Source organism: Telopea speciosissima, chromosome 1 (assembly GCF_018873765.1).
Source record: "Telopea speciosissima isolate NSW1024214 ecotype Mountain lineage chromosome 1, Tspe_v1, whole genome shotgun sequence".
Taxonomy (NCBI): Eukaryota; Viridiplantae; Streptophyta; class Magnoliopsida; order Proteales; family Proteaceae; genus Telopea; species Telopea speciosissima.
This window is the reverse complement of record NC_057916.1, coordinates 28067685-28091134: the sequence shown is the minus strand read 5'-3', so window position 1 is coordinate 28091134 and position 23450 is coordinate 28067685. Positions and strand designations below refer to the sequence as shown.

At 40.7% G+C, this 23450-nt stretch overlaps 2 protein-coding genes across 3 annotated transcripts in view; both read left to right on the top strand.

The window, feature by feature from the left end:
* The first annotated feature begins 6516 nt into the window (after positions 1 to 6516).
* LOC122657845 (aspartic proteinase PCS1-like) lies at positions 6517 to 7944 on the top strand. Its single transcript, XM_043852642.1, has one exon. It carries the CDS (start codon positions 6548 to 6550, stop codon positions 7865 to 7867), a length of 1320 nt encoding a protein of 439 aa, XP_043708577.1. The 5' UTR covers positions 6517 to 6547; the 3' UTR covers positions 7868 to 7944.
* An 8519-nt stretch (positions 7945 to 16463) lies between these two features.
* Positions 16464 to 23450, top strand: part of LOC122648989 (E3 ubiquitin-protein ligase SDIR1-like) — a 40280-nt gene continuing 33293 nt past the window's right edge. For both annotated transcript variants that reach the window (XM_043842331.1, XM_043842330.1), the window contains exon 1: positions 16464 to 16548. The gene's annotated coding sequence lies outside the window, so the exon portion shown is untranslated. The remainder of the gene's footprint in view (positions 16549 to 23450) is intronic.

Genomic DNA, 23450 nt, shown 5'->3' with positions numbered 1-23450 from the left:
TCATGCTATCTATCCTTTTTTCGTATCTTTTCCTGTATCTTGTTTTTTCTGTTGGCGTTGGGCACACGTGAATGAATAGCCCTATTATCTACCAAAAAAAACAAATTTTTGTCACGAATCATGACCATATCAATCATAATGACTTGCCACATTTAAGTAGGCATAAACTAGATAAATAGAAAGATACAACCAAACATCCCATAAGTATCAATCATACTGACTTGCCACATTTAAGTAGGCATTAACTAGATAAATAGATAGGTACAACCAAGCATCTCATAAGTATCTCATTAGTTGAGTTCTGTTGTTGTTTCAATATATCTTGATAGGAAGACCTGCACGTAGTAGATCAAAATGTAGACTCCGGTGGGGACTCTTCGATGCTTAAGTCAGAACTCAGAGCAATAGCAAAGATGCTAAAAAAACAATAACTCAGAGAATTTCTACATAAGGTTGAACGTCATATACCTTGCGTTTTACCTCCCTACTTATAGAATAGTTGGTGGAATAGTTTGATTCCTGGTCGAAGATCTTGACAAGGAAAGTGAACCCCAATAGGAGTTTTGAATGGTAGGAAATGTACATAGAGAGTCCTACTAGGAATGGTTTCCATGCAGACGATTTCCTTTCCTAAAGGGGAATCTGATCCCTAGTAGGAATGTTCCTGTTATGGGAAATTAGGAACCTCCGAATTCACAATGGCTTTACCATGATTCGTGGTTTTGTTTGATCTTCTCCGACACATGTCATCCACCCATTGGTCGATTGGTTTTATGCATATCAAGTTCCAACAAAAAAACTGAAGGACTCAGTTTCTCGCCACCTATGATGAAGAGAAAATATCTTCATTTATCCCATCTTATTGGACTTGAGAAGGATAATTCGGATCTTGAACAATAGGGAATGAGAGTTAATGATGATTCATTGACTTATCACAATGTATATCACCATTGGTGAAGAGAACATGAGGATATCTCTTTCCCATAGGTGATAGAAAACCTAATCCAAGACCAAAACGGGTACAACGGTGTTTTTAAGTGTCTCACTTTACTTTAGGGGAGAAATACAAGTTGGGACATATGGTTAAATTTCACTATGAAATTTGCTAATTGGCCTATGAAGAGTATGACCTATCAAACCAATTTGTTCGGATGATCACATCGATCCATTAATTTTTGTAAAACAAAAGAGTTTAACTTCTAAGTATTTAAGGTGTTATTTTTAAAATTAAATAAATAATTAAGGGAAAGATAACGCTTGTAGACACTGAATTTTGTCACCCCCCGGCGATGATGACAACAGGACACGGACAGACATCGGTATCTCTCTCAAGAAGGACTCTTGTCCCTACATCTGAACCAAATCACCCTAACATCTTTAAAATGACTTATCAGACCCTTTTACTAAATGCAGAAGGAGGTACTGCTCACCCTCCCCCGACATAAAATTTTCTAAAGAGTCAGAAAGGAGACAAATACCCAAAAAGACCAAGCCCATGGGCCTAGACAGAACCCCATTAGAGCCCATTTTAGGCCAAAAAATAAATGGAAAAAGGCACTGCGTTCCCACAGCGCCGTGGGGCTCCTTCCCACGGCACCGTGGAGAGGTGTACCTGATTTCCACGGCGTCATGAAGGGGTGTGACATCAGCTTGCTGACATCACCCACGGCGCCATGGACACCTCCACAGCGTCGTGGAGGACTTATCTGGCCAGGGCTGAGGGTCCCCCCTCCCCTATAAGTAGGAGGGTCCCCCTTCCTTATTTTTCAAGCTTTTCTCGGGTAAGGAGACCCTCTAGGGCTTGTTTTGCCCCCATTTTCACCCTCTTTTCCTCCGTCTTTCCCTCATAAGTATGTGAGTGAGGGGAGTTCTTTGACGTGGGTAGATCCTTCGGTTACCTATCCAAGCATAGAGTGATTCTGCTCTTGGGTATTGTTATCCTGTCAGTGTACGGATAATGAAAACCCCCCTTCACAGCCGTTATTCTGTCTGTATACAGATAACAAGAATCCCTTATAAAGTCGTTACTTTGCTCGAAGTTTGAGTAGCGAAACCCATCTCATATAGTCCTTACTCTGTCCGACAAGAGAGAGACAAACTGATCGTCCGTCTTCATCTGAGCCGTGGGACATCACATATTTTGCACTCGGTGCGCTTTCGTTTATTTTGTGTATTTCTTGACAGGTATCTGTATCTTTCCTTCTTATTATTTTTGGCATAATGTAGACAATTAAAGTAACTCGTTTTAGTGTACATAGTAAATGATTTTTCTTTCTTTGTCATGATTAGTGCATCATAACTTAGCCTTATATGTTAGTATATGATATATTATTAAGGGAGAATATTCGAAAACCAGCATCTAGTAGAAAGACCGGTTTATCCGGGCGAGGTGGGTGCCTAACACCTTCCCACTCTTGTAACCTGACTACTCACCCTGAATCTCTGAGTAGACCATATGGAATCATATAGCCCTTTCCGCTAACCCCGGATGGGGCTACACACATTGGGTCCTAGGCCCTAACCCTAGGTGGCGACTCCATTTCTTTATAAAGCATGATCCCAATCTCCATGATGATATATCAGAACGATACACCGTTATTCATCGAAGCCAATCCTTGTCGCCATAAGGCTGAGGAACCCTTGTCCCGAGGACCACGGTACTTACAATGCTACATGGGCACGTGCAGTGTACTACCCCTGCACTCAGACATAGTGGCGAGCAAAATGACCTCCGTACCCTAAAAAAATTTCGTCTTGCCATGGAGGCGCGGCGGTCATTTCGCTCACTCCTGTGTCTGGACACAAGGGCAGCACATTGCACGCACCCAGGTAACGTCCTTTCTCCTAATAAATAAATAGACATTTTTTTCAGTTTTGGAGTTGTTGGAAAACCAGGTTTTCTGATTTAAAGAAAACCTGTTGACTCGGCCTTGTCAAACCCAGTCAAGGTGAGTCATGTTATTTCTTATTTTTAATGCAATAAACACGTATAAATTAGTAAAAAATCAACTATACAGAAAAAAAAAATATGGGAATAAATATGGAATCACATATTGATTTTATACCATTGAACAAGAGAAAGGAATCGAGTAGTTGGGGGCTTCTTATTGTTTTAGAATATGGATGTACTATTTTACTCAACCCAGTTTCTAAGTGATCCGGCTTTATGGTTTTTTAAAAAACAATCAAACTCGTTGAATTTGTCATGACTCGGGTAAAAATACTAAATCTTATTTGAGTTACATGATTTATGATCGAGTCTCGTCATTTTTTATCCTAGTTGAATCTACACAGACTCTTGACCAGGTTTTCCAAAATTTTGATTCGACTCGAACAGTCTTGTCCTAATCAAAACCCGATTTTTCAACTGTGCTTTAGACGTGTAAAGTTGGGATTTTAAATGAGTTTTGGATTGCAGACTTCATCGCGTATGGACTATGGACCATGGGTTATAAATAATTGGCTAAAAAGGGTTATAGATACTTCATTTTGATATATTAAATTATAATATATGAAATTATCTAACTTAAACGAATACGCTCCCTTTTCTTGTAGGATTACAAATCTCAGTTTGACACTAAAGTGTGGTTTGGTAACTGGTAAGCGGTTAAGTAGGTAAACGTTTGCTTATTGCGAACCACAAGTAGAAATGCTTTCAAAATAAGCTCAAGGTAATTAAAATAACATAGAATTATAATTAGATTTCATTATAATGTAATAGTTTTCTTGTAATTTCATCAAACTCTCAACCCACATCGTGGGAAAAAAGTTGAACTTTATTGTGACCTATTTTCTAACTGTGTCAATCCAATGTTTCTTTTAGAAACACTAATAAGATGGTTATGAATGAAAAACTGTTCCTACGAATTTTGGTATACCAAAGTATCTTTGTCGGGGGTTAGCTGGTGATTGGTAGAAGGATCTCATATCTGGGCAAGACACTTTTTGTCTGAGATATTTAGTCCCACATTAGAAGTGGATGAGGTTAAAGAGAGGTTAATGTATAGAAATGGAAACCACAAGAAGCACTAGGGTTCCTTGAAAAGAGGTATCTCTCCTCCCTCATAATTGGGGTTAGTCTCAAGTCTTTTTTTTCACATGAGGTGTGGTGAGGCTTTGATATGTACTCTTTCTTTGCCCCATGCTTCTTTTTACTGTCATCGGATTAGACTTTTTCGATGTCGGTAGATACTTTTTTTGGCATTGTATGGGTATTTCCCGACGTTAGTTCTAGGCCATCATCAGTCGTCGGACAACGCTTATCAAGTGTCTAGGTCCTTGGCTATACCATATCAGCATCTTGAGCTCTCTGTCCTTCGTTGTGCTACGGCCTTCCGACATCAAAGGTGCAATGTCCGACATATTACCGATGCCAGACTTATTTATTGGGTAACATAGCATGTTAGAACCCCTACCAACAAGATCTTTTCTTTGTTCAACATGTGACATACATTCTATGGCGTGGGCAGGTTGTTGGCCGACGCCAGTCTATGTGTCGTCGGCATTGACAATTCCTCATCATAAATCGTACATTGCACTTTCGTGCAAATGACGGTTAGTTTCTTGAGAAGACACCTCTTTTTGAAAAGATGCTTCCAAGGGATTCTTTTCCCTTATAAATAGAGGATGTCTTGGACACATAAGATATGATTTTCTAAGTGTTATAAATCTCTCTCTCTCTCTCTCTTTGTTCTTTGCTTGCTCTCTTAGTTTTTCCTTATTGCATACCATGTTTTTAAAATTTCTATTGTTCTTTTATTTGGTTGCTTGAGCACAATCTAGTGTACTAACATGGCCTAGTAAGTGAGTGTAATAATTACTAGAAAGCCTAAGGATTTGTTTTATCTTGAAGGTTGATTCGCAAGAACCCAAAATGTACCATAGGAAGTGACTACGATCTTAAGGACAGTAATCAGTGGTACAACTCAGCTCCACCAAGTGTTGTTCATGATTTTGTTTGTGTACCAATATCTCCTACTATTCGTGGTTACTTTACTCAAAGAGGATTAATTATACTAGATAAGTTTTCATTCCAACATTGCATTTTCACTGGCTTATCACATCACACAATTAAAGAGCAATGGGATTGACATTGACACTCTTTCCTCGAACAAAAAATTTGAGTCCCTACTAAATGAAACCGTGTCTCATTCCGGAGGGAATGCGCGAGACCTCTGCCCTATTCCCAGAGGTTAGTAAATGAAACCGTGGTTTCCCCAGAGGGAATGCGCGAGACCTCTGCCCTGTTCCGGACCATAGTAAATGCTTTGTTATGGTATCTCTTTATAAATTTGCAGAAAACAACAAATACAAATATACAGACGCCTGGGGGTGTGCGTGTATCGGGGAAAGGGAGTTGGGATAGGGCTGCGGGCCTAACTCATCCGACAAAGGCTTGATGGCTGGCAGCAAGGGAACCCCAAAATGTTTAAAGATGTTATCAAAAGGGGAAGACTAGAATATGGTTGGTGGGTAGTTACTGTGTCAAAGGTATTGTGGTTCAATAAACTTATCCAGCTAGTTCATAAGACCCTGAATCTAACAAGCCAAAAAACCATTGCTTCAAACTCAAAACTTCAACATGAATCAGTAGGCTTGATTTCGCAAAACATTGAAGTTGGGTTAGGTAGGGTGTATCAATCTTGGAGTGGTTAAGATCATCTTTCCCTTTTTTTTTTTTTTATTATTATTAATCAAGAGAGATTTTGTAGAAGGAGAAAGGGAAAAGGTGGTGATAAGAAAGAAAATTTCTTGTTTTGGTGGGATTGAGATGCAAAAAGATGATGTAAAGTAGGGTCTCATTTGAACACAAATAATATGGGGAAGGTTCTTCTCCCTATACCAGTCTCCTCTTCTCTCCACTGTCCGTCTGTCTGCAGCAAAAGTCTAAGCCCTTATTTAATTACAATTACATGTATTCTTGTCGCAGAGTGAGACCTTGAAGACTCAGCAGTCATCCATTAAATTAATAAATGTCGTTTTGTTATCTCCAACCCATATTTGGTTTCCCATTTTCAAATATTTCAACTGCTCCATTAGATTGCTTCTCCAATTCGATCTCCATTCTCCATTAGTTTTCACTTACTATTGTGATTGTTATAATTGTACTTCTCTTCTTAAACCCAGTGTCTAGTGAGCTTTGTCTTTGTCTGTGTTTTAAGCTATGGTTTTAACGCTGTTATTTCTTTTACTGTATTATTACTATTAGCTAAGCAAACGGGGAAGACAAGAAGGTAGCTTTCCAAAGGATTGTCCCACTTACAAGTTTCGAGGTATATTTCAGCATTTTGATTAACTCACAAAGTTTCCAAGCTTCCTTCTCAAGTAGAGGTACAGATTCCAAAATTACTTCGCCATTGGGGAATAAACAGTTGTAATTAGAAAAAGAAAGAAGCATTTCTAAATCAAATATTAACACCTAACAGAGACATTGGTGAGGAATTGGTAGACTCACACACGAAAGTAACTCATCGAATTTTGCGAATTTCTAAAGATATCTCTCTCTCTCTCTCTCGCACAGTTCCGTTGCAATTTGTATCTCTGCAACATGGCTACTGTGCTTACTGTTCATCTGTTCTTCTTCCTCTTTATTCTGTCTCAATCCTGCTTCTCCACCAGTTCCAAACAATCCAGAGCAATAGTTGTCTTACCCCTGAAAACCCAGATAATCCCATCCAGTTCCGTCCCTAAGGCACCGAACCAAGTCTCTTTCCACCATAATGTCAGCTTAACAGCGTCTCTTACTGTTGGGAATCCCCCTCAGAACGTTTCCATGGTTATCGACACCGGAAGCGAGCTGTCCTGGCTTCACTGCAACAAAACCCCAAATCTGCTCTCCACCTACGACCGGCTCCGCTCCTCTTCCTACTCTACAATCCCTTGCTCCTCCCCCACATGTACGAACAGAACAAGAGACCTTCCCATACAACCTTCCTGCGACTCCAGGAAGCTCTGCCATGTCACGCTGGCCTACGCTGACGCCTCCTCCAGCGAAGGAAACCTCGCGTTCGACACGTTCCGTATAGGGAGCTCTGCCGCTCCGGGAACGATCTTCGGCTGCATGGACTCGGGATTCAGTTCGACCACCCAAGAAGATTCCAAGACAACAGGGTTAATGGGCATGAATCGAGGCGCTCTCTCATTCGTTTCTCAAATGGGTTTCCAGAAATTCTCCTACTGCATCTCCGACCGCAATTCCTGGGGAGTTTTACTGCTCGGCGGTGGCGGTGGCAACGGCAGCGGCTTCCCCTGGCTTGGACCCTTAAACTATACGCCACTGATTCAAATCTCGACTCCATTGCCTTACTTCGACCGAGCTGCCTACACGGTTCAGCTCGAAGGGATAAAGGTGTCCGACAAACTGCTCCCGCTGCCCAAATCGGTGTTCGAACCGGATCACACCGGAGCGGGTCAGACGATGGTTGACTCAGGGACTCAGTTCACCTTCCTACTTGGCTCGGTCTACAGTGCACTCAGGAACGAGTTCTTGCAGCAGATGCGAGGGGTGTTGACGGTTCTGGAGGATTCTAACTTCGTCTTCCAAGGAACCATGGACTTGTGTTTCCGGGTACCCTTGAGTCGGCCGTCCCTGCCGGCTCTGCCGACGGTGAGTCTGGTGTTTCGTGGGGCCGAGATGAGGGTATTTGGAGAAAGCTTGTTGTACAAGGTTGATGGGGAAGTGCGAGGAAGGGATCAAGTATACTGCTTCACGTTTGGGAATTCGGATCTGATGGGTGTGGAGGCGTACATCATTGGACACCATCATCAGCAAAATCTGTGGATGGAATTCGATCTGCAAAATTCAAGGGTCGGATTGGCCCCTGTTAGCTGTGCTCTCGCTAGTCAAAGATTGGGTAAGGGTATCTAACGGGTCAGATTTTTTTTGGGTTTTCTCCCTTTTGTTTATTTTTTATTTTTTAGGGAGAGAGATTTATACACTGCCCACATGTACGGATCAGGATCATCTCTAGGGAACCCACTACCCTGGGCCTGCCTAGGGGGCATCCAACAGTTGAGCTATGCTGCATACATCTTGGTGCACACCTAGGGATGTGTGCGACACAGCCCAATGGCTAGTAGCACCCTGGGCGTGCTGGGCTCCCCGGAGACGAGCTAAATTCCCATGTGTACTAGCATCTCCCATGTCAGGTCAAGTAAAATCGATGGGCACACAAGAGGGAAAACTTTAAGAATTTTTTCTTTTTTTTTTTTTGGAAAAATTGCCAAGATGTACTAGATAAGAAAAAATATTACAAAACAAAATAGGTTTAACTTTGATTTATGGAGTGATATTTTGTTTCTGGGAGAGCGCATGGGGTTGTCCCTAAACACATGGGAAGAGATGAGCACATTATTTCAGCCATTTCGCCCACTCCCACGTGTTTGGTTGCCCCCTCAGTGCATAGATCATTTTTCATTGTTTTATATTTATTTTTCTTGTAAACTTATTTGTTTTGTAATACTTTTTTTTATTTAGTAGATCTAAGAAATTGTCATGAAGGAGAGAAAGAATGAGTGTGGGCATGTATCAACACTTTCATGTGTCTTTCTCCTCCTCAAAACTAGGGGGTAGAGATATCTTTTCAAATGAGAGAGGAGAGAGATAGACTCATAGGAGTGTTGGTATATGCCACACTCCCGGACGAAGAATTTTCTCTTTTCTTTTAGTTATGAATAAAGTTTTTGTAGAAAGGATTCAACAACACTCTTAAGATCCTAAAACCTATTGTACGAAGTTGATGATACCTTCTCCTGCTCATCCGAAAACTATAGTCAAGGCATTCCCTTTCACTGTGGCTTAAGAAAAACTCGATTCTTTATTTATTTTCAATATAAGGATGATAAAAGATGTGATAAATGATGGATAAGCCACTTGATATAATCATATGGGAGGCCGATGACAACGTGGAGAAGAATCTATACACCACCATACAAGTGGCTCTAAACCAACATTATTAGATTAACAGAGAAAAAATAATAAAAAAATTCATAAAGAGAATTACCCTCTGACATCGTGGAAAGTTTTTCTCCGATCATATATTGTAGTACCATGTCTCAGCTTTTTGCTCATTGTTTTGTGCCCTTGTAACCATCTAATTCCCACCTCTTTTACGATAGGACGAAGGTGACGTCTTCTGTGATAGAATATACGGGGGTTGTTGTTTGTGACTCAGCGCGGCCTGTAGTCCGGCACATGAGGGTAAGGGTGTAAATGAATAGTCAAAATCTATTTTTATATCCATGTTCATATCTGTTTAGCACTATTCGAATCCATCCGAAAGCTAAACAGATGCGGATACGGATAGACTATAACTATCTGAAAAATTATATTTACATGTAAATGGATAAAATATTCGATCCGTATCCATGTTCATATCCATTTAGCACTATCCGAATCTGTCCGTTAGTTAATTGGATGCGGATGTGGATGTAGATATAGCACTATCTGAGCCGAATCTGATCCGCTTACACCACCATACAAGTGGCTCTAAACCAACATTATTAGATTAACAGAGAAAAAATAATAAAAAAATTCATAAAGAGAATTACCCTCTGACATCGTGGAAAGTTTTTCTCCGATCATATATTGTAGTACCATGTCTCAGCTTTTTGCTCATTGTTTTGTGCCCTTGTAACCATCTAATTCCCACCTCTTTTACGATAGGACGAAGGTGACTAGTCTTCTGTGATAGAATATAGGGGTGTTGTTGTTTTTGACTCAGCGCAGTCTCTAGTCCGGCACATGAGGGTAGGGGTGTAAATGAATAGTCAAAATTTATTTTTATATCCATGTTCATATCTGTTTAGCACTATTCGAATCCATCCGAAAGCTAAACAGATGCGATACGGATAGACTATAACTATCTGAAAAGTTATATTTACATGTAAATGGATAAAATATCCGATCCGTATCCATGTTCGTATCCATTTAGCACTATCCGAATCTGTCTGTTAGCTAATTGGATGCGGATGTGGATGTAGATATAGCACTATCTGAGCCGAATCCGATCCGCTTACAGCCCTACATGGGAGTGGTAACAGTGACCACCCTGCTCTCCTGCATAGGTTGCCCATGTGCTTGGGCGTAGGCTACTCTACGGCACAAAGAACTTTGCTACGAATATCAATTAAAGATCACTCTCTTTAAGCCACGGTGAAGGAGGCTATCGTTGGCTCATTGCGCTTGGATGGGTTGTGAATAGGGGTGTCAAAACCTAGCCCGAACCGTTAAGACCGATCAAAAAAACCCAAGACCGAACCGAACCGATCCTTATTGGATTGGTTTTGGACTGGGGTATGACGGGATCGGTTGAAAATCGGACCGCATCGGACTGACCGATAACAAACCAAAAAACGAACCGAATGAAACCGATTATAAAATAATGAGTATAAAGTTATGAATCATTGAATTGATTTCAATATTAGTGAGCAAATTTATGGTTGTAAGATAAATTGTTACAAATCAATGAGTATGAGGTTATGAAAATAGGGAAATTGATTTGTAACAATGCTTGTTCCATTGATCTCCTTTTTAAGTGTGGGACTAATGAAATATTTTATGTAGTTGAAAAGATAACGAGAAGAAAATAGGCACAAACTGAACCTAACTTGTTTAAAAAAACCCGGTACCGAATCGAATCCAAACCGATATCAAACCATTATCATAAACCGAAATCGAGCTGAAACCGAAAAGTTCTTATTGGATTGGTCTCGATTTCTCTAAAAATCACACCAAAACCGAAAAATCTGAACCAAAATCGGATCGGACCGAACCGACCCATTGACACCCCTAGTTGTGAACACTGTTATCAAAAACGCGTTTTAAACACATTCCCGTTTTTTACCGTTTTAAACACGTTTTGCCGTATGCTTCCCAAACATACGGTAAAAAATGGCAAACTGCAAGCATTCCCGTTTTAAACGCGTTTAAAACACGTTCTCGTTTTTTTGGTATTTTTTAAGACCTTGGACTTAACTGACCATATCTCTCTCTCTCTCTCGAATTCTGATCGGCTTGATTCTTTCACCGCCGTAAAGATGATTTGAAGGACTACATTTTTCATGATATCACCTTCAACTCAAAGTCAATGCATAGATACCGGAAATAGAAGCATGTATTTCAAATAAAAATTCCTCAATTTATATGAGAATAGTGGTGTTTTTTTTGTTCCGTTTTTTTTAAATATAAACATTTAAAATCCGTACTGTCCGTTTTTCATTTTTTACCGTTTTCTATTTTTTTGACCATTTTATTTGACCGTCCGTTTATAATTTTTTACCGTTTAAAATTCGTACCTTAAAACTCCGTTTTATTACCATTCTCCTTTTTACTAATTATGATCATCAACAATGAAAAACATTTTTCAGCTTCTAATAAATTAATAAGGAAAGGTAATTATGAATGTAAATTATTTCTTTTTTGTTGAGTTCTTCACCTTGAGTTACGTGAAACCAAAATGTGTATAAATATAGGACAACGGTTGGGCACGCCGCCCAATTTTCGTAAGTTTTTTGTTTTTTTTTGGGTAAAGATCGTTTTGCATAAGTTGACGATAAGAATGCACCAATGAGGAGTACATGATGGATTGCACACTGACATCATTTTACATGGAGTGGGAAGAAAAAGAAAGACTGACACATGGTTGGACAGCCCAACGATATACCGAGCTTTTTCCTAAAAATGTTTTTTCATTTTTTTTGAGGGGGGTAAGTTGGAAAAATTATCTTCTCAAGTTCCCTGCCTGATACAGTTCTGTAGTGCATCTAATAAGAGGGGGGTGGATCTCATCTGAGCAGTGTGTTTGGACAGGGGATAAGATGATCATTTCCACCTTTATGAGAGGAACTGTCTGAACTGTACCGGATAGAAAACCTGAGAGACTACAGATCCAGGGAGTTGAACAGTAAGTTTTTAACCTTTTGCAGTTTTGCATAAAATATGCGGTCGTAATTCATATGCGTAGAATCTCTCAATCTCAACATGCGTACAAAGGGGTCTATCGCCTCCATCATGGTCCCTACGTCTGTTCACGACTCCGATCACGACTCACGATCACGACCAATAGTAAAAACGACGGGAGAGATTGGTGAAAATCGTTATTGTTCCTTCACGTTACCGCTTGGTAGTTTGTACGTATCTATCTATCTTGCATTCGTAAGAGTAAGATTAGATTTTCCGCTACGTCGTGCGTATCACATAACTACAGTAGGCCCACATTATTAATAGTGGAAAAAGAAGATATGTTTTTTGGTAAACAAATTGAGACGACATTTAAACCTCGACGCTTGTGGAGAACCCCTGTCCCCCACCCCTTTTAGGTGTAATATTTAAGTCTGCGTTTATTTATTTCATAATTATTTTTCGGTGATATTTATTTCATAGGTTTTTTTGGTAATATTTATTTCATAGTTCATCGTAGGGGTGTCAATGGGTCAGTTCGGTCCGATTTTGGTTGGATTTTTCGATTTCAGTGTAGTTTTTAGAGAAATCGAAACCAATCCAATAAGAACTTTTTGGTTTCGATGCAGTTTGGTTTCGTGTCAGTTTTGATTTATGATAACGGGTTGCTATCGATTTGGATTCGTTTCGGTACCGGGTTTTTTTAAACAAGTTGGGTTTAGTTTGTGCCTATTTTCTTCTCTTTCTCTTTTCAACTACATAAAATATTTCATTAGCCCCACACTTTAAAAGGAGATCAATGGAACAAACATTGCTACAAATCAATTTCCCTATTTTCATAACCTTATACTCATTGATTTGTAACAATTTATCTTACAACCATAAATTTGCTCACTAATATTGAAATCAATTCAATGATTCATAACCTTAAACTCATTATTTTCTAATCGGTTTCATTCTGTTCGATTTTTTGTTTGTTATCGGTTGATCCGATGCGGTCCGATTTTCAACCGGTCCCGTTATACCCCAGTCCAAAACCAATCCAATAAGGATCGGTTCGGTTGGGTCTCGGGTTTTTTCGATCGGTCTTAACGGTTCGGGCTAGGTTTTGACATCCTTAGTTCATCGATACATAATGGAAGGATCTTAGGGGGTGCTGGATGGTCTAGCTCCCGCCACGGCTGGACAAGAGCCAGATTCGTCTTTGTGTAGCGTCTGCACCATTGCGGGGGCTAATGAGAACGCATATAGGGTATCACCATAGATGCCATTCTTTATTTCATGGGGATGGGATAGTACTTTTGCATGTTTCTTTGTTTAGATGTACGAGCCACACGGCCATATAGTATTCTTTTTTCATATATTATTTATTATACTCTTTATTTATGTGGTAGTTTCATCAAAAGCATTTAATTATGGGATTGAGTTTACTCTCTAATTGCATAATGTACGCTAGCGTCTCTATGCGTTCATCTCTCTCCTCTCATAATAAGGGTAGATATGTCATTTCATAAGAAGAATGAGAGAGAGACATTGGGAAGCACTAGTGTACGCTACACAATTTGGTAGCGTTCTTTTCCCTTACATTATACGTGATGATCAACATTTTCATTTTCAGGCCATAAACAAACAAATTGGGTTTCACATATTTGGAAATCCATGTATAGGACTCATCACTTGAATATATGGTCAAATATCATTTGAATGGCTCTTTAATGGTTTAGGAATTAAAAATTTTCAAATAAATTAAAAAAATTACATTTTAGCTATTTCAAAAGTCATTTTTTACAAGATCGATATATTGTTCCTTTATATTGTCGTCATACATGTCTAGAGGGGAAAAAGAGTTTTGATAGGTGTCCATTCATATAATAAGGTCCACATCATTAAATGAGGAGAGAAAAAAAGAATTATGCAAAGACATGTAATCTATAATCTTCCTAATATAATTTTTAGAAACTCGAAGGTCTAACCAATGTCTATTGTCATAAGAATCAATAAAGCAATTCAAGATGAGCTCAACCTAGTTAAGTCCCCTAACAAGGTGCATAAAACATAAGAGACCTATATCCCCTTAGGGGGAGGGTTGTCATCCATGGCAATCAATGTGTTTTCATGTGTGATATGAACCAGGTACAAGTGATGAGTCACTTGCCTGGCTACTAATGTAATCAACAAAGATGTCTCATAACAGGTGGTGCCTACTACTCTCCTAATTGAACAACACCTGGAGGTAAAAATTGTGGCAGGTCGATCTGGGTTGCAGTTCTCCAAAAAGGAATTGAAATGCACAAGAACAAAGATCTAAAGAGAAACTCCAGGTCCGAGCTGGTGAAGTATATTAATAATAATAAAAAATGTTACGGGAGAGTAGTAGGCACTGGAGGTAAAAATTGTGGCAGGTCGAGCTGGTGCAAGTTTGGCCTTGTTAACCTGAATCTACCTTGGCCCGTTTTGAGGTCGATTAGAGCTTGGGCTGAGATATCTTGACCCTGAGGGCGGGTTAAGGTTGAAAATTTCGGCCTTGAGTCAGGGTCATTCGAGCCAAGGTTGAGACCTTGGGTCCAGCCTAGTCCGACCCTATTTTAAGTTATACTATAAAATATATATTGATATAATATATATAGGGGAGGCTTCGTTGCAATGCCAATGTGCAGTTCATGCCTTTGAGAAGGGATACTATGAAAAAATACTAAAAACTAGTGAGGTTTCATGCCTTTGAGAAGGGATACTATGAGAAAATACTAAAAATAGTGGGGTATATGAGACATTTTACAAGGTGGTGCTACAATAATCTGAGTCTTATGAGGGATGCTCACAAACAATTTTGAAATTAAATTGGTGTTGTATAAATATTTTACCTATATATATATATATATATATATATATATATATATATATATATTACACACACATGTTATATAATATAGGTAGAAGTTTTTATGCACGGCTGAGCACATATACGGTCTACATTAATTATTGTTAAATGGGCATTTATGCCCATTCAAATTGACCATAAAGCCCCCATACCCCACTATTGAATGAATGATGCATGGAATCTACTATGCACAAACTGCTTTCCCTATAATATATTAATATTAATAGGAAGATAATAAGTGATAATAATATATTTTATTATGCTCTTATTTATATAAAATTAATAATATTCTCCCCGGCTTAACCGAGGCTACCCAGCCTATGCGTCTCCCTTTCCTCTCCCCATGATCATGGCCAATCAAGGTCAGCCCAGCCCAACCTGAGGGCAGGTGAAGGTTGGATTTTTTAGGCCCCAAGTTAGATCGGGCCAAGCCTGACACTAGTTATGGGGACTCTGATTGGATTGGAATTTTAAAAATCCTTGCCCAACCCGACTCCGTTGCAGTCCTAGGTGCACCCGATGGCACAATAAGAAAGCCCCTCTTGCGTCGGCGATGAATTGGTGAGGGCATGAAGATTGATAATTGCAATAGATTATAATTTCAGGGAGGGTTTCCCGGTCAAAACGTTACTCTTGTTTTATTCGATTTTTACACGATTTCCTTATTTCGGTTTGAAGAGCAAAGATTGCCCTGCATCACCTGCCGCCGCCGATATGCTATGACACAGTCTTCATAGTGCCACAGCTCAGCCGACATTGTACTTGAGGATATGACTGAGGAGCAGCTTAGGCGATTCCGCTCTCCCTCCAACGGAGCAAGTGGATGCCCCCAATGGAGATGGTCTCTCTGGTCTGGGTTAGCGATTGGCGTCTCTCTTCATTCACCCCAACTCCTCGGCTCCCTTGCTCGTTCATCCTCTGCTTCATGATTGTCTGACCCAAGAGCATCGAAGAGACCGTGCTCGACGAGGAGATGGCAGAGATCCAGATCAATTTGAGCAGCGTCAGTTCACGACGGGTTCGAGACTCAGGCTATCCAGTGATAGCTTAGAGAAACTTTGTTTGGTTCTGTTCTGTTCTGTTCTGTTCTGTACTTGTCACTGCTATGGTTTCACTCTTTTAGGGGGGGACTCTTTTTAGGGGGGGGGGGGAATGCACGACTGGTACAATTGATCGGTTCAGGACAGCACCTTTGGCATAATTAGATGATTTGCATCTGTTTGTTTTATATTTGAAGTTTCAAAATTGTTTGCAGAGGGTCAAGAATAAGTAGAAGAGGTGAGGCAGAGGAATTTTCTGTGGGTGTAACGGAAATGGTGGTGGAGGTGGTCTGCAGGGGCGGTGAGAGGGCGGCAGTGGGTTGGGATGGGGGAACTGGATAAGGATAAGAAGGCGAGGAACTGAAGAGAGGGAGAGGGATAAGGACGAAGGAGGAAAGGAAAATTACCAAAAAAACACCCGTACCTTTAAAAGTTGACAAGTAAATTTGTTGGGCAAATAAGTCCGGGTTGGTTTGGTCGTGTACCGCCTACACCAGAGATCGCTGTCTGGTCCCAATAAGCCAATAAAAGACAGTTGGGTAGCATTTGCAACGTTTGGCAAGGAAGAAACATCTTTGTTCGTTCTTCAGCTCTCTCGTCACCGGAAAATTAAAATGTAATTCATCAAACAAAAGGGCAAGTGGGCAAAAGAGTGTCGATTATTTCGGGTTTCAGAATATCGACGTGCCACTAGAGTTGATCCTTCGTTTGACTGCTCGCATTTTGATTCCGTAAGTCTTGTCTTCTCTTTACCTGTTCTGTTTTTTCGTCTTTGTACATTTTATGACGGAGATTCCTGACCATCAAGAGATTTACTTATTTTATCCGTTTTCAGTATGTTTAATTTTTTTTTCTTTTTGGTAACTAGATTCTGGTTTTCTGTTGAATTAAGGTGTTTCATGGATGAGATATTGGACTAGGGTTTTGCTGGTTCTATTTTATGCGAGAATTACTGCAATTGACGTTTTAAATCCGTTTTCAAACTTGCAGTTCTATCAAGAAGAAAGTTGAGAGGTGGGGGAGTTCGATTATCCCTTCCCACTTTCTATAAGTAATTAATGTGCCTCTTTGTTCACTAAAACGCATATTTAAAAGGGCTTACCCAGTGCACGAGCTCCGGCCACTGCAGGGTCTAGGGAGAGTCATAATGTACGCAGCCTTACCCCTGCTTTCATAGAGAGGCTGTGTCCAGACAAACGCATATTTTATTCATTTAAATTTAAGTCACTAGTTTTTCTTTTCGTTTTTCTTAGGGTTAGAAAACTTCATGTAAATCCTGGTTCATAGAGATCTGACACTCAAAATAGAAACGAGAATTTAGCAACTACCAGAAATAGAAACTCCCAAAATAGTAACTTTCCAAATAGCAACTCAGATTTAGCAGTTGCTGACATTAGAAACCAGATTTAGAAAGTTCCAGAAATAGAAACTGGAACCAGAAATTTGAACTTAATGGATGAGATTCAAAATTTGAAACCGAGATTTAGTAACTAAATCAGGGAATAAAAAGTGAGAACCATAGTAGTAGCAGATAATAGATTTAGTAACAGAAGTAGAGAGGGTTATCAGTGTTGTAACTTGTAACAACATTCAAGACCAGGCAGTAAACTGTCAACAAAACAGTGACATGATGGAGGGAGAATGCTAATAGTTAGAAACCAGAATAGCAGTTAAAACGAACATAAACAGCAAATAGAATGTGCAAGATAGAGAATTTTTTAGAATTTGAGAGAGAGAGAGAGAGAGAGCCACCAACTACAGCCTCGGCATCCCACCAAAGGTTGCCAAAACACTGTTCATGTGAGCACAGAGAGAGAAGGATATGATAGGCCTCTCACCTAACTGTGGAGAAGGAATCCCACCAACTCCAGCCTTGGCATCCCACCGAAGGTTTTTGATGTAGGACAAAACATGAAGAAAAAGAGGCCAAAACACTGTTCACGAGAGCAGTGTCACAGCCCCTTATTTTGCCTTGGTGAGAATATTATTAGAAGATCCTTGGTGGGGACCACATGAGAATCCAAGCTTTGACAAAAAAGAGGATCGGCTGCTAGAAGACTTGAAGATCTGATTTGATTTTGTTACTATGCTCTTGGTAGTACTTAGTTACTAAATCTATTAGCTTCTATTTTAGTTATTCTGTTACTAAATCTATTAGCTTCTATTTTAGTTATTCTGTTACTAAATCTATTAGCTTCTATTTTAGTTATTCTTGCATGTGACTGAACTATATAGTCTAGTAGTTTCTAATTTTAGTTACCTTCTATTTTAGTTAGGTTTTAGTAGTTTCTATTTCCCTACTTTCTATTTTCAGTTAGTTTCTATTTTAGAACGTTTCTATTTTTCTTGTAAGCTTGCCGAAGCTATTAATAGGCCCCCTATTGTAAGCTATTTTCTGGCCAAGCTTGCCATCGATTATGGGAGTAATTCTTTGTTTTAACAGCTGGGATAGCTGTGGGTGAGAGACCCAGGCTGAGAAAGCCATTCCCCTACCCCCTTTCTTCTATCTTCTTCTCCCCTCTCCTCTTTTCTTACCCTGCTCGATCTACTTTAGTACTGCTGCTACTAATCTGTGACTGCAACAACTGCTGCTGCTTCCCCTTAGATTGAAACTAGTGCTGTGAAGATCCATTGAAGACGGCTGCTATTCTCCAAGCATATGCAAAGCTGTTGCTGCTGTCCTGCGAGTTGATTGTTGCTGCATGATGTAGTCCTAGGTAGGAGTAATCCCACTAGGAGCCAGGGTAATGGGGTCACACACAAAGGCTGGCCGATTGGGTTAGGGTTTAGTAATTTAGGGCAAAACTAGGGTTAGGGTTGGATATTGGGAAAGGGGTTTATAGGGTATTAATGGGCAGGTCTAGGGGATTAATATGGTATAAAGAAGTTAGGGTTTGGATGAGTTTTAAAATTCTGTAATATTGGGCAGAATTGAATTTTAGGGTTTTGGGTTTGGGTCTTAATGCAGCTAGGAGATGAAGGGGTTAGAGTGGGAGTTTGGGGCTGAAACTTGGATCGAGTGTAGGGAGGGATGAGAGGGATTTTCGATGGGAGTTTGGGGCTGGTCTGATGGCTGGATGTGGGTTGCTTAGAATTTAAGCTAAGGATCGAATGGGGTAGTTGCAGGTTTCATGGAGGTTAGGGTTTAGTGGATGAAAGGGGGGGGGGTATGGATTAGGCCTAATGAAGGGAAAGGCTGGACAGATTAGGAGGGCTTGGGCATGAGGATGAGAAGAAGAAGGTTCAAGTAAAATTTCAGATTCAAACTTACTGGATTGAAGAGATCAATGGCAGCAGCTTGAGAACTTGAAGAAACCTCCCGATCTTCACGATGCAAGGAGTCACAAGAGTCCACCCACCCTATCCACCTTAAGATCCACAAGGATGTACACTCAAAGAGCAATCGGCTATGGCAGCAGCAAGCTTAGAAGCAGAAATTTCTATTAATTGAATTGTGGGGGAGCCTCCCACGATATGTGCTATTTATTAATCAAGGCTAAAGCCCAAAATTCTACTTAGACTAGGATTCAAATCAAATCTGAAGTCTGAGTCTAACTACAAAACATATCAACCCTCTAATAGAAATCGTGGAGGGGAAGTATAGCTAAGCAACACAACTTAAAACAATTAAAAGGGGGTAAAAGACAGATTTGCCCTTGACAACTAAAACACTGAAAATAAAACTAAGTATGGGAAAAAGGCTCCAAAGAAAATAAACAAAACAGCAGCCATATCATGGCTTCTTCTTCTTCCTAGTGCTTGGACTTGCATCAGCTCTCCTCGGCTTAGAAACATTCATCTCCGATGAATGGGTGAAGGCCATATATCGATCATACAACTCCGGATCAAGCTTCTTGAAGTCATCTGCATGGATCCAAGTACTATCCTGGCGTGGGCGACCTTTCCATTTGACAAGGAAGGAATGGTAACTAGTGCCGTGTCGAGTGGCCTTATGCATGTCGTCTAGGACCTCATCAATCACATCTTCAGTGGGTGGCTTGAGTTAGGGCAGCCTCAGCATATGCTCCGAATCACCATCGTCTGAGTGATGTCCCGTGTACAAGTATAGATCAGCCACATTAAATACATTGCTTATGCCCATATCAACAGGCAACTCGACAACATAAGCATTGGATCCAATACGTTTCAGCACCTTGTATGTACCCATCTTTTTCGGATGGAGTTTACTGTTGACACCCGGCTGGTGTCTCTGAGGGTTCACCCTGACCATGACCATGTCTCCAGGCTTGAACTCAATGAACCGTCGATGCTTATCAGCAGTGGCCTTGTAGTGATCAGTACTGAGTGCTATCTTCCTTCGAACATCAGCGTGTACCTCGGTGATATGGCGGAGGAACTCATCTGCTTCCACGCTTACCCTAGCTTGAGGGGGTAAGGAAACAAGATCAATGGGGGCGTTTGGGCTGTATCTCAAGAAGAATCTCGAAAGGGGTACGTCCAGTGGTCCTGTTCACAGAACTGTTGTATGCAAACTTAGCAAATGTCAAGGATGGAGGGCCATGTCTTCTCATAATCTCTGACCAAACATCTCAACAAGTTACCAAGGCTCCTGTTTACTACCTCTGTTTGTCCGTCAGTCTGGGGATGAAATGCTGTAGAGAACAGAAGCTTGGTGTTTGTCTTTAGCCATAAAGTCTTCTAGAAGTGGCTCATAAACTTCATGTCACGATCAAAGACAATAGTACTTGGCAGCCCATGGATGCGAACTATCTCCTTGAAAAACAACTTGGCAATGTGGGAAGCATCAAGTGTTTTTCGACAGGGGATAAAGTGAGCCATCTTGGTGAATCTGTCAACAACCACCATGATGGAGTCGAATCTCTCTCTGGTAGGGGGCAGCCCAAGTACAAAATCCATACTAATGTCAACCCTGGGTTGGTGAGGGATCGGCAATGGTGAGTAGAGACCCGTGTTCTGCTTGGCACCCTTAGCTAGCTGGCAAACTCAGCATCTCCTGATTACATGCTCTACATCCTTGGCCAAGTGAGGCCAATAGTACCAATCAGTCACTTGCAAGATGATTTTATCTTTCCCAAAGTGTCCTCTTAGGCCTCCTCCATGTAACTCCCATATAATGTGATGCCGTAGGGACGAGTCGGAAATGCAGAGTCGTGTTCCTAAGAACAGGTAACCATCATGTAAAGAATACTTAGGGTGCTGTCCACCATGCTTCAAATCAGCATAGAGGACTTGAAAGTCCTTGTTACTAGCATACTCTTCTCGGATCTGCTCGATGCTAAGTGCATGGGCTGTAAATGTATTCAAGGTCAGAACTTTTCTGCTCAGTGCATCAACCACTGTGTTCTCCTTTCCTGACTTGTATTTGAAGGCAAAATTAAAATCCTGTAGATAAGCAACCCATTTAGCATGCTTGGTGCTAATGGATTTCTGTGCATGGAGGTGCTTGAGTGCCTCATGATTAGGGTACAGGACAAATTCTTTGCCAATAAGATAGTACCTCCAATGTCGCAATACCTGAACAACAACATAAAGCTCAATGTCATAGGTAGAATACCTAGTCTTGGCATCATTAAGTTTTTCACTGTAGAAGGCAATGGGATGCCCATTCTGCATAAGAACTCCTCCTAGACAACATGGGAAGAATCAGTAGCAACTTCGAATATATGGTCAAAATTGGGTAGGCGTAGCACTGGAGCTTCAGTCATCCTCTTCTTAATCACCTGGAAAGCTTTGTGAGCTGCTGCTGTCCATTCAAATTTGCCCTTACTCTGCTTGGTGCATTTGGTTATGGGTGCCATGATGGCACTAAAATTGTGAACAAATCGCTTGTAGAAAGATGCCAAACCGTGGAAGCTTTGTACTTCAGTGAATGTCTTCGGAGTAGGCCATTTAACAATGCTTCTGACTTTTTCCGGATCAGCTTCAACACCCTTTGACGAGATGATAAAACTAAGGAAAACAACCTTGGGCAGCATGAAGGAGTACTTCTTCAAGTTAATAAACAGCTTCTCTTGCCTGAGTACTCTTAAAACTTGTTTCAAGTGATCTATATGGTCATCTGGATGCTTGCTGTACACCAAAATGTCATCAAAGTAAACAACCAGAAATTTTCCAATGAAAGGACGAAGTACCTGTGTCATGACTCTCATGAATGTGCTAGGTGCGTTCGTCAGGCCAAAGGGCATGACCTTCCACTTGAACAGTCCATTTTTAGCCTTGAAGGCTGTCTTCCATTCGTCTCTAGGCCGGATGCGAATCTGATGGTACCCACTTTGAAGATCGATCTTAGAAAAGATCATAGAACCGGACAGCATGTCTAACATATTATCAAGTCTAGGAATTGGGAACCTATACTTGATGGTAATCTTGTTGATAGCTCTGCTGTCCACACACATGCGCCACGAACCATCTTTCTTTGGAGTCAACAAGGCTGGAACAAAACAAGGACTTAGACTCTCCTCAATAAACCCCTTTTGGAGTAGCTCTCCAACTTGCTTATTAAGCTCTTCATGCTCTGTAGGACTCATCCTGTAGGCGGGCAGATTTGGTAACATAGCACCAGGTACCAAATCGATCGCATGTTGAATGTCTCTCAATGGGGGTAGTTCGTTGGGCAGTTCCTCTGGCACCACATCTGAAAAATCTTGTAACAAGTCCTTAATGGGCTGTGTAAGCTTCACTTCTGATTGGGCAGCAACCTCTTGAGTCACCACGGCAAGAACTAGGCCTGAATCATGGCTGGTTTGCTCAAACTCCTTCTGTGGAACAGCTAACACGTGGTTTCCAGATTCTGTCCACTTCTGATTGGTGCGCATGGTACGGCGTCTACGCATCTCTTCAGGCAAATTAAGAGGGTGAAAAGTAACGTGCTTTCCTTTATGCTGAAACACACACTAGTTTTTTCTTCCAAGGAGAGCAACATCATTGTCGTATAGCCATGGTCTTCCCAATAGAACATCAGTCATTCTCATTGGGATGATGTCACACCAAACCTCCTCTGAATAGTGCTAGACCTGTAGGGGATCATAGCACCTCTTGTTCACTTTTAGTTTATTCCCATTCAGTAAGGAGACTTTGTATGGCATGGGATGTTTTTCAAACTTCAGATTTGCCTTCTTCACAAGGCCTTCAGAAACAACATTAATACAGCTGCTACTATCATCAATTATCTGGGCAGTGCATTCTCCCGCTTGGATGCAAGTATAGAAGATGCAACTACGTCGCCAATCTTCACCTTTGGTTTCAGCACTCAATATACGTGCTACCATATGAATACCTCGGGTATCTTCAAAATCATCACCCAGGTCATCAAAGTAAGCAACCCCATCATCATCATCCGCAGGGGGTAATGCATAAATACCCTGTTCATCAATATCATCAGGGTTTTCTTCTTCCTTTTCAGCTACATGAATCGGCCTATGCTTTTGTGGGCAATCCTTGGCATAATGGCCCTTTTCATTGTAGTGATAACATGTGTGTGGGTCATTGCTGGTCATTGGAGCTTTGCCCTTGTTGTCTACACGTGTAGGACGAGAAGAAGAAGGTTTAAGTAAAATTTCAGATTCAAACTTACTGGATTGAAGAGATCAATGGCAGCAGCTTGAGAACTTGAAGAAACCTCCCAATCTTCACGATGCAAGGAGTCGCAGGA

What these genes read in the sequence shown, in the direction of transcription:
- LOC122657845 (XM_043852642.1), top strand. Translation starts at nt 6,548, where the DNA reads ATGGCTACTGTGCTTACTGTTCATCTGTTCTTCTTCCTCTTTATTCTG.